The sequence below is a fragment of the Procambarus clarkii genome, chromosome 86 (assembly GCF_040958095.1).
Source record: "Procambarus clarkii isolate CNS0578487 chromosome 86, FALCON_Pclarkii_2.0, whole genome shotgun sequence".
Classification (NCBI taxonomy): domain Eukaryota; kingdom Metazoa; phylum Arthropoda; class Malacostraca; order Decapoda; family Cambaridae; genus Procambarus; species Procambarus clarkii.
The window spans coordinates 4,497,658-4,510,177 of record NC_091235.1 but is presented as its reverse complement, the minus strand read 5'-3'; the positions used below and the strand labels follow the sequence as shown (position 1 = coordinate 4,510,177).

Sequence of the window (12,520 nt, the reverse complement as noted above, 5' to 3'; positions counted from 1 at the left end):
CCTGACCAAATGTAAACTGTGTCAACAAAATTATTCGCACACCCTCCGTCACTATGTGATGGAGTGCGAAAAGATACGTGAATTTAGAGACAATTCTACAACAAATGTTCAAGCGTAACATCAAGAGTAGATATTTCATTCAAAATGATCTGCTGCTAAAATTTTTAGCCAAATATCCCCAGTTTGCTAACTGTAGGTAGTAACTAAGAGTGATTGTAACCTATCCACCGCTGCCCACTGGATGGGGGGCGGTGTGCAGGACAAACATATCAATTGTGACACTAGCTCTCCACATGTCAGGTGCTTAATTTAGAAACTGTACTTGTGGTCGATCTCGAGCCCATTGTTGATGTGACGATGTGCATTGAATTTTGTAACTAGCCCATCAAAACTGTAACTTGCTTAGCTAAATGAATTGTGGGGTTCAGTCCCTGAGCCCATTATGTGCCTCTGTAACCCTTTCCACCGCCGCCCACAAGATGGGTATGGGATGCATAATAAATGAACTAAACTAACTGTAGGTCGGCGTTTAAACCTCGACTGTCGAAGTGGTTGAGCACCATTCCTTCCTCTAGTCCCATCCCAAATCCGTATCCTAGTCCCTTCCAAGAGCAATACAGTCGTAATGGCTTGGCGCTCTCACCTGATAGTTTCCTTCCTATCCTAGAAGGTTCGGTGACGTCACACTTGGCGGGAAAATGTCCTTGGCGGGAAAATATCCTTGCTCCTTGAAGACCTTCTCACCACATAATAATCACTTCCTTAGAGTTACAAAACACATTCACATTTATCTTTCTTATGTTACATATAATTATATATACCAGCATGAACGAATATACAGCAAATCAATAGCTATCGAACTTTCATACAAGAGGCGTTCAGACTAGGCTACCTCGAATAGTAACACCACTTACTATAGTGGCACGTGAGGATTCTCTGACCATGTACTGCAATGAAACGTGATGATTCTCTAACCATGTACTACAGTGGCACGTGATGATTCTCTGACCATGTACTACAGTGGCACGTGAGGATTCTCTGACCATGTACTGCAATGAAACGTGATGATTCTCTAACCATGTACTACAGTGGCACGTGATGATTCTCTGACCATGTACTACAGTGGCACGTGAGGATTCTCTGACCATGTACTACAGTGGCACGTGATGATTCTCTGGCCATACATCACAGTGACTGACAAGTGATGATTCTCTGACCATACACCACAGTGACTGACAAGTGATGATTCTCTGACCATACACTACAGTGACACGTGATGATTCTTTGACCATACACTACAGTGACACATGATGATTCTCTGACCATACACCAGTGACGAGTGATGATTCTCTAACCATACACCAGTGACGAGTGATGATTCTCTGACCATACACCAGTGACAAGTGATGATTCTCTGACCATACACTACAGTGACACATGATGATTCTCTGAGCATACACTACGGTGACACGTGATGATTTTATGATCATGCACCACAGTGACACGTGATGATTCTCACTGGAGGATCCTTCTCAAACAGGGCGCCTAAACCCAGCCTCCTGTTTAGATAGTAACTTTTTGAAACTATGTGAACCATAGGACAAATATGGACTAAAAGGCAAGTCAATTGTAGAATTTGGTACTATTCTCTTGATAAGAATCCGAAAAAATATATAGCTAGTAAATCAACAAAAATATTCATAGGCTTAGTATAACACATATATGTATTATATTAGGCCTCAGATAGCGTAAAATTAGGCCTAGAAAGGGAAGGTTAGGTTGTCTTTGAAACATATATATAGAAAATCTTTTCCGGTTTCTCCAAATACAATAGTAACGATTTCTGCTTTGCAATTGTACATCAGGTCATATATATACTATGATCTTCATCGTTACTAAAAGTACTAACGAAAGAGAAGGAAGGGCTGCATATACTGCCTTCAAGAAGCTGAAACTTTAAGATAAAGCATTAATATGCACTATGACATTAAAACACAAATTGACTTATTTACGATGAGAGAAATTTGTTACATGATGTTAATTATATATTTCTTAATATTTCATTTAATCCGTTTAGGAAAATATATAAAAACATTACTTTTATTTTAAAATATATATACATAGGCTACTCTTTGGTTCAGTGCAGCGTTGGATCACTTTCTAACTACTAAGAAAAATCTATCAATTCGATTATTTAAATTATATGATTACGATTAGAAACTGGAACAATTTTTTAAACTTGTTTGATGTGGAAAAGTTTAGATAATTTGAATATGACGATAGAAGCTTGAACGGTTTGAGGAGACTTGGGGCGCCATGAGGGCCCGGGCGTCAGGTGGCGCCAGTCGCTGGTCAACCTCCGAGGACGACGGTCGCCGCTGCTGCCATTCTCTCACTTGTACCTTCACATTAAGTTCTATTGAGTCCTCGTATTATTACAAGTGACAATGGCGTCCAGCACCAGCCCAAGCATAAGCCAGCGCCAAAAGTTCTTGAATGAGGTGAGACAATATTCCTGAGCGATGTAATATGTATTTAGCATTGTATGTATGTATGTATTACATGTATGTATGTATACGTGTATGTATTATAGAAGAAACTGAGCGAGGCGCTAGAAATATAACTTGTAATAACTTTATATTATATGAGTCTGGCTCCGGGGAGCTGTTGTGACCTTCCAGGACGGGTTGGTTGTGTTCTTGACCCCACTGACCCCACACCCTGCTGGACCCCACACCCGGCTGGACTGGACCCCACACTGCTGGACCCCACACCCGGCTGGACCCCACACCCGGCTGGACCCTACACCCTGCTGGACCTCACACCCGGCTGGACCCCACACCCTGCTGGACCCTACACCCTGCTGGACCCCACACCCGGCTGGACCCCACACCCGGCTGGACCCCACACCCTGCTGGACCCCACACCCGGCTGGACCCCACACTGCTGGACCCCACACCCGGCTGGACCCCACACCCGGCTGGACCCTACACCCTGCTGGACCTCACACCCGGCTGGACCCCACACCCTGCTGGACCCTACACCCTGCTGGACCTCACACCCGGCTGGACCCCACACCCTGCTGGACCCTACACCCTGCTGGACCTCACACCCGGCTGGACCCCACACCCTGCTGGACCCCACACCCGGCTGGACCCCACACCCGGCTGGACCCCACACCCGGCTGGACCCCACACCCTGCTGGACCCCACACCCTGCTGGACCCCACACCCGGCTGGTCCCCACACCCGGCTGGACCCCACACCTGGCTGGACCCCACACCCGGCTGGACCCCACACCCGGCTGGACCCCACACCCTGCTGGACCCCACACCCTGCTGGACCCCACACTCGGCTGGACCCCACACCCGGCTGGACCCCACACCCGGCTGGACCCTACACCCTGCTGGACCTCACACCCGGCTGGACCCCACACCCTGCTGGACCCTACACCCTGCTGGACCCCACACCCGGCTGGACCCCACACCCGGCTGGACCCCACACCCGGCTGGACCCCACACCCTGCTGGACCCCACACCCTGCTGGACCCCACACCCGGCTGGTCCCACACCCGGCTGGACCCCACACTGCTGGACCCCACACCCGGCTGGACCCCACACCCGGCTGGACCCCACACCCTGCTGGAACTCACACCCTGCTGAACCCCACTCCCGGCTGGACCCCACACCTGGCTGGACCCCACACCCGGCTGGACCCCACACCCGGCTGGACCCCACACCCGGCTGGACCCCACACCCTGCTGGACCCCACACCCGGCTGGACCCCACACCCGGCTGGACCCCACACCCTACTGGACCCCACACCCTGCTGGACCCCACACCCTGCTGGACCTCAGACCCTGCTGGACCCCACACCCGGCTGGACCCAACACCCATCTGGACCCCACACCCGGCTGGACCCCACACTCGGCTGGACCCCACACCCGGCTGGAACCCAAACCTGGCTGGACCCCACACCCTGCTGGACTCCACACCTGGTTGGACCCCACACCCGGCTGGACCCCACACCCGGCTGGACCCAGACCCAGCTTGACCCCAGGCAACACTTGCTCCAGTGGCACCCAGCTTGACCACAGGCAACACTTGCTCCAGTGGCACCCAGCTTGACCCCAGGCAACACTTGCTCCAGTGGCACCCAGCTTGACCACAGGCAACACATGCTCCAGTGGCACCCAGCTTGACCACAGGCAACACTTGCTCCAGTGGCACCCAGCTTGACCACAGGCAACACTTGCTCCAGTGGCACCCAGCTTGACCACAGGCAACACTTGCTCCAGTGGCACCCAGCTTGACCACAGGCAACACTTGCTCCAGTGGCACCCAGCTTGACCACAGGCAACACTTGCTCCAGTGGCACCCAGCTTGACCACAGGCAACACTTGCTCCAGTGGTACCCGGCTTGACCCCACGACTTCCTCCAGTTGTATCCGACCCGTCTCCAGGTAACGCTGGCTCTAGTGGTACCCGGCTTGAACCCAGGCGACACGTGCTCTAGTGGTACCCGGCTTGACCCCAGGAAACAGTTGCTTCAATGGTATCCGGCTTGACACTAAGCAAGAGTTACTCCATTGGTACCCCGCTTGACCCCAACAACTGTTGCTCCAGTGGTACCCTGATTGACGCCTTACACTGTTGCTCCAGTGGTACTCTGCTTTACCCCCAAAACTGTTGCTCCAAGGGTACCAGGCTTGACCCCAGGCAACACTTGCTCCAGTGGTGCCCGGCTTGACCCCAGGCAACACTTGCTCCAGTGGTACCCGGCTTGACCCCAGACAACAATTACTCCAGTGGTTCCCGGCTTGACCCGAACAACTGTTGCTCCAGTGGTGCACTGCATGACCCCAGGAACAATTGTTCCAGTTGTACCCGACTTGATACTAGGCAATAGTTGCTCCAGTGTCACCAGTGGTACACGGCTTGACCGCAGCAAGTTGTTCTAGTGGTACCCAGTTTTACCCTATTAATAGTTGTTCCAGTGGTGCACGGCTTGACAGCAGCAATTATTGCTCCGGTACCACCAGTCGTACCCAACTTGACCCCGGCAACAGTAGCTAGAGACACCAGTGGTACCCAACTTGACCTCAGCAACAGTAGCTGGAGACACCAGTGGTACCCAACTTGACCTCAGCAACAGTAGCTGGAGACACCAGTGGTACCCAACTTGACCCTGGCAACAGTTGCTCCAGTGCCACCAGTGGTACCCAACTTGACCCCGGCAACAGTTGCTCCAGTGCCACCAGTGGTACCCAACTTGACCCCGGCAACAGTTGCTCCAGTGCCACCAGTGGTACTCAACTTGACCCCGGCAACAGTTGCTCCAGTGCCACCAGTGGTACCCAACTTGACCCCAGCAACAGTTGCTCCAGTGCCACCAGTGGTACCCAACTTGACCCCGGCAACAGTTGCTCCAGTGCCACCAGTGGTACCCAACTTGACCAAGGCAACAGTTGCTCCAGTGCCACCAGTGGTACCCAACTTGACCCCAGCAACAGTTGCTCCAGTACCACCAGTGGTACCTAACTTGACCTCAGCAACAGTAGCTAGAGACACCAGTGGTACCCAACTTGACCCCAGCAACAGTAGCTGGAGACACCAGTGGTACCCAACTTGACCTCAGCAACAGTAGCTGGAGACACCAGTGGTACCCAACTTGACCTCAGCAACAGTAGCTGGAGACACCAGTGGTACCCAACTTGACCCCAGCAACAGTAGCTGGAGACACCAGTGGTACCCAACTTGACCTCAGCAACAGTAGCTAGAGACACCAGTGGTACCCAACTTGACCTCAGCAACAGTAGCTGGAGACACCAGTGGTACCCAACTTGACCCCGGCAACAGTAGCTAGAGACACCAGTGGTACCCAACTTGACCCCAGCAACAGTAGCTAGAGACACCAGTGGTACCCAACTTGACCCCAGCAACAGTAGCTGGAGACACCAGTGGTACCCAACTTGACCCCAGCAACAGTAGCTGGAGACACCAGTGGTACCCAACTTGACCCCAGCAACAGTAGCTGGAGACACCAGTGGTACCCAACTTGACCTCAGCAACAGTAGCTGGAGACACCAGTTTTACCCAACTTGACCCCAGCAACAGTAGCTAGAGACACCAGTGGTACCCAACTTGACCCCAGCAACAGTAGCTAGAGACACCAGTGGTACCCAACTTGACCCCAGCAACAGTAGCTGGAGACACCAGTAGTACCCAACTTGACCCCAGCAACAGTAGCTGGAGACACCAGTGGTACCCAACTTGACCCCAGCAACACCTGCACCACTGCCACTAGTGATACACTGCCTGACCCCAGGAAGGTTGTCTGTATCAGGCGATGATTTGTGTTCTGTTATTCACTGCAACAAATTAAGATGCAAATTAAATACTAAAGATTTGAAACATGACATCAGTTTTTTATAGTGTAAGAACTAAAAAAAAAAAAAATGTCACTTAACGGAAATATGAACACTTATACCTAATACATTTATTTAATTATATAAATAACTGGGATAAGTAAGTTGTGGATTAGATGAGAGGAACATATCAACTCTTGATTTTCAATACGGAAGGAGAAATGGGTTAGCTTGAAATTCCATGATCCATCCGACCATTGACAGCTCCACTAGTAATTGATTACGTACATTTAATACTTTGGTTGAAAGGGAATATTTAGCATTGACTGAAAATGCATTTCAGAAATTAATTTAATTATTTTTAGCATTATTTTGGTATATTGTTTCAAACATCAGTTTGTTTAGACAGGGTAAAGTTCTTTATATAATTATTTGTTGTTAAAATCCAAAAAGGTTTAAATGGACAATCCTCATCATATTATACATAGTACCTGTTAGCCATGGCATCGCAATATATAAGACTTTATATTTTGAAATAAATTGAGAATAAGATCTTAAAACCTGTGCTTTATGGATATCTTTTGTTCGACAGGTTCTTGCCATTGAATTGGCTTATAACGACTTAAAGAAGCATAATGTGGATTTAACTACCATGAAAGGACTGACACAGAGTTTTGAAGTAATTTGTTCAGCATTGGACAAGTTAAAAGGTTTGAGATTTTTTATTTAATGTTAATTTATTACTATTGATGTGAGGCTTAGATAATCTCAAGCTCATCATCACCCAGCAAAATTCAGCTTTCAGAACTATAACAAACTCTGTCTTCACAGAACACAGCCCCTCTATTTAAATCCTTAAACATACTGAATATACACTCACTTCACACATTCTCTTGTGCTATTTATATGTAGGAAACCTTGTTCCTGAATGCTAATCCTGATCTGAATCTTTCTTGATAGATGTAACAGAACCTATGAGCACCACAACAGAAATGAATATGTCTTTAATATTCCTAGTGTCAGACTGAATCTATGCAAACACTGCATGCATATAATAGGACGCAGTTTATGGAACTCACTCCCTAATGAATTAAAAAAAAATTCCAACCTATGCTTTATCCAAAAGTAAAACCAAAAAGTACCTAATTTCATCTTCATAGTTTCCTACCTTGTGCTCCCAACTCACACTGTATCTTGTGCTACCACTGTAACTCCTAACTCACACTGTAACTTAGTGAAAGAGAAAACATGCACTCACTTGAACATTATATTGTAGAATGTCCCATATTGACTGACTTTCGCCCTCCTGGACTGAGGTATGCTGAACTCTGTAACTACTATATGAGTACTGGAACACTTGATGATATATTGGACTTGTACCCTAGATTGACCATGTAATGTATCAATTATACAATGTATGTATGTGATGTAACTATATAACCTGAGCTTATAAAAGCACCTTAATCTCCTTCAGTGGTTAAGTTCTCAAATGCATACTAGTTTCTCTATCAGCTATCTCACCCTGTCAGAGTAAAAGAGACAAATGTATGTGTGTGTATAATGTATATATATGTATGTATGTATCTGTATATGTAATTACCTAAGTGTAGTTACAGGATGAGAGCTACGCTCGTGGTGTCCCGTCTTCCCAGCACTCTTTTTCATATAACGCTTTGAAACTACTGACGGTCTTGGCCTCCACCACCTTCTCACTTAACTTGTTCCAACCGTCTACCACTCTATTTGCGAAGGTGAATTTTCTTATATTTCTTCGGCATCTGTGTTTAGCTAGTTTAAATCTATGACCTCTTGTTCTTGAAATTCCAGGTCTCAGGAAGTCTTCCCTGTCGATTTTATCAATTCCTGTTACTATTTTGTATGTAGTAATCATATCACCTCTTTTTCTTCTGTCTTCTAGTTTTGGCATATTTAATGCTTCTAACCTCTCCTCGTAGCTCTTGCCCTTCAGTTCTGGGAGCCACTTAGTAGCATGTCTTTGCACCTTTTCCAGTTTGTTGATGTGCTTCTTAAGATATGGGCACCACACAACAGCTGCATATTCTAGCTTTGGCCTAACAAAAGTCATGAACAATTTCTTTAGTATATCGCCATCCATGTATTTAAATGCAATTCTGAAGTTAGAATGCATAGCATAGGCTCCTTGCACAATATTCTTTATGTGGTCCTCAGGTGATAGTTTTCTATCTAGAACCACTCCTAGATCTCTTTCTTTATCAGAATTCTTTAAAGATTTCTCACATAATATATAGGTTGTGTGGGGTCTATGTTCTCCTATTCCACATTCCATAACATGACATTTATTAACATTAAATTCCATTTGCCAAGTGGTGCTCCATATACTTATTTTGTCCAGGTCTTCTTGAAGGGCATGACAGTCATCTAAATTTCTTATCCTTCCTATTATCTTAGCATCATCAGCAAACATGTTCATATAATTCTGTATACCAACTGGTAGATCATTTATGTACACAATAAACATCACTGGTGCAAGAACTGAACCCTGTGGTACTCCACTTGTGACATTTCTCCATTCTGATACATTGCCTCTGATTACTGCCCTCATTTTTCTATCAGTCAGAAAATTTTTCATCCATGATAGAAGCTTACCTGTCACCCCTCCAATATTTTCCAGTTTCCAGAACAACCTCTTATGTGGAACTCTGTCGAAAGCCTTTTTTAGGTCCAGATAGATGCAGTCAACCCAACCATCTCTTTCCTGTAATATCTCTGTGGCACGATCATAGAAACTGAGTAAATTCGATACACAGGATCTTCCAGATCGAAAACCATACTGTCTGTCTGATATTATATCATTTCTCTCTAGGTGTTCTACCCATTTAGTTTTGATTAGTTTTTCCAATACTTTCACTATTACACTTGTCAATGATACAGGTCTATAATTGAGGGGGTCTTCCCTGCTGCCACTTTTGTAGATTGGAACTATGTTAGCCTGTTTCCACCCGCCTGCTACGATTCCTGTACACAGGGATGCCTGAAAGATCAGGTGAAGTGGAATGCTGAGCTCAGATGCACATTCTCTCAGAACCCATGGTGAAACGCCATCTGGGCCAGCTGCTTTGTTCTTACCGAGCTCCTTGAGCATTTTTTCCACTTCGTCTCTAGACACCTCTATGTGTTCTATGTTGTTCTCTGGAATTCTTATTGTATCTGGTTCCCTAAAGATTTCATTTTGTACAAACACACTTTGGAACTTTTCGTTTAGTGTTTCACACATTTCCTTTTCATCTTCCGTGAATCTATTTCCCATTTTCAACCTCTGAATATTATCCTTTACCTGCAATTTGTTGTTTATGAATTTATAGAATAGACCTGGTTCTGTTTTACATTTGTCCGCAATCCCTTTTTCAAAATTTCTTTCTGCCTCTCTCCTCACTGCCGTGTAGTTGTTTCTCCCATCTTTGTATCGCTGGTATGTTTGGGGGTTCGGCCTCTTCCTGTATTGATTCCATTTTTGTGTCTTTCGGTCTCTAGCCCTCTCGCAATTTCTATTGAACCAATCCTGTTTCCTAGTTCTGCATCTCTGTTTTGGTATAAATTTTTTTGTGCCTGTATCATATATTTCACAAAACTTGCCATACATCTCATTCACTTCCTTGCCTAGCATCAAGTCTGTCCAATTATACTCACTAAAAAAATTTCTAAGGTCACCATAATGTCCTCTCCTGAAGTCTGGTTTTTCAACTGCTTCAACCTCCTTATTTTCTTCCAGCTTATAACGCATTGCATACTTTATTCCCAAAAAGACATGGTCACTTTTACCCAAGGGAGGAAGGTACTGAATGTCAAATATCTCTTCCTCCTTCCTGGTAAATATCAAATCTAGCATGGAGGGAACGTCCCCTTCCCTCATCCTCGTAGCTTGTTTAACATGTTGATACAAGAATGTTTCCAGGATGAGGTCTACAAATTTACAGGTCCAAAAATCTTCTGTTTTAGCTTCATATGCTTCCCAGTCTATGGATTTCAAGTTGAAGTCACCGACTATCAACAGTCGTGATCTATCGTTATCCGCTCTCGCTATAATCTCTCTCATTATTGTTATAAGACCTTCACGTTTACTATCTAGCTCCTCCTTTGACCATGTGCTGCTTGGCGGTGGACTATATGCATTTATCATCATTAGTTTATCATCCTCATAGCAGATCTCTAGTGCTATTATGTCAACTTCTTGTGGATTGGCAGTCATTATTTCCTTCACCTTTAGGTGTTCTTTTACCAGCACAGCAACGCCACCGCCTTTCCTAATTTTTCTGTCCCGTCTCCAAATTGAGTAGCCCCTTGGGAATATGACCTCATTTAAAATTACATCTTCAAGTTTTGTCTCCGTGAGTGCAACAATGTCTGGTGTCTGCAGCTGTATTACATCACTTAACTCCAGTATCTTCGATCTCACTCCATCTATGTTGGTGTATGCAATCTTCAGGAACTTGTTCCCCCTCTCCTTATTCTTCACTCCCCCTCTCTCTATTGATTTTGATGGTTTGCCTTTATGTACCACTTTACTGGTTTGCCTACCCCTATCACTTTGTAGAAAAAAGAATTTATTTCTTCTTCATTCCTGCTCTCATTTAAATGTTTTGCCTCGGTGAGGTTCAGTTTCAGCTTCTCTCTATCTTCTTTTGAAAGATCTCGTCTTAATGACCACCCTTTCCCATCCTCATCCCTTTGCAATTTTCTAGCATTCCTTAGTACTTCTTCCATCTGTTTGGCACCGTTTAGGGTGATCCTCAAAGGTCGATCTTTCCCTTTTACGTACCTGCCTATTCTCCTGTAGTCGCACACATTCTCTCTGTTTGTAAGACCTTCCACGAGGCCAACAATTTTATCTACTACTTTAGCTTCTTCTACAGCTCTTTCTGACCTAGATGTTATCGCCTTTTCTTTGCAGCCAAAAATGATCAGGGACTTACTCCGATCAACTGTGTTTTGCACCAACTTCGGGTTAGATGCCAATTCTTTCCTCACTTCTAGCCTAATGTTTGTTTTATCTTGGTTGCTGCAGTGTTTGACTTCCTTTACTGCTTCTTCTATTTTTTCCTTCTCCTTGGCCACTTGTGCATAAGTGAGTTGCATATCTTTCTTGCACTGTTCTATTCCCTGTGTAACTTCCTCCATCTGTGCTGACAAAAGCTGTTTCTCCTGTTGAATTTCCTTGCCTAACCTATTGTAGTCATTTATGTTTAAATTTACTTTAACTTCTTCCAAAGCTATTTTTAAGAGTTTATTTTCTTCTTCCATGGCTTTGCAATTTGTTTCCAATTGATTCTTATCCTTGCGCAAGTCTTTCACTAAACCCTCAAGACATAAAACTTTGCTATTCAAATGGTCATTACTTTCTTTCAATTTACTAATTATTTCTACATGAGAGTTCACTATAGTATCTAAATTTACCAACTTGTTATGTAGACTACTAATATCAATGCTTTCTTCATTGAATCCCTCAAAATCAAGCTCTGTTTTGTTTTTCCTCTTGCCAGTGGCCATCTTGAATGTTCTTCTCTGCACTGTAAACACTAGGGCAACTTTTTCTCATCCGATTTTTCACTTCCCTTAGCACTTTCCTGTTATCTCACCTATTTTTCAAGAGCACTATACCTTTATGTTCTCTGGGACACCACTCACTACCATCAACCTGTACTACAATACTTAGGATTGTTGAAATATGCTGGAGCTCCTCTGCTGCAAGTGTTGACCCTAGGGTGTGTGTGTGTATGTATGTGTATAAAGTATATGTGGAAGCTGATCAGAATTACATTTCACCTTTGTAAATGCACATTAATGTCACTGTAAAAGACACATCGAACACTTTATGTAGCATACATAAATATGTGTATCTATGTATTTACGTATGTAGCTTAGCCTAGCATTTTAAAAGCACTACAATCACTTTTTGTGGTTGATTGTTCAATAAATCCCTGAACTATATTTTTCACAAATCTCTCACCCTGTCCATGGAGGATAAGAAAATGTATATATGCTGGTTAGCATTGTAAATGTGTGGCCACGTCTCTGGTAGAAAATAATAATAAAAAAACTCCCCCAATATTGGTACTTAAGACTTGCAACTTCACCAGTATAATCATTGCTATTAATTTTTTTTTGGTTATTATGA

At 44.7% G+C, this 12,520-nt stretch overlaps 1 protein-coding gene across 2 annotated transcripts in view; it reads left to right on the top strand.

Moving 5' to 3' along the window:
- Window positions 1-2,324: 2,324 nt before the first annotated feature.
- The window catches only part of LOC123769020 (cell surface glycoprotein 1), a 26,841-nt gene continuing 16,645 nt past the window's right edge, over window positions 2,325-12,520 (top strand). Inside the window, exons 1-2 of one of the 2 annotated variants that reach the window (XM_045759980.2) lie at window positions 2,325-2,501; window positions 6,959-7,076. In XM_045759980.2, the coding sequence (XP_045615936.2) occupies window positions 2,448-2,501; window positions 6,959-7,076 (172 nt within the window). In that variant the 5' untranslated portion in view covers window positions 2,325-2,447. The remainder of the gene's footprint in view (window positions 2,502-6,958; window positions 7,077-12,520) is intronic. The other variant, XM_045759972.2, reaches the window with a different exon arrangement.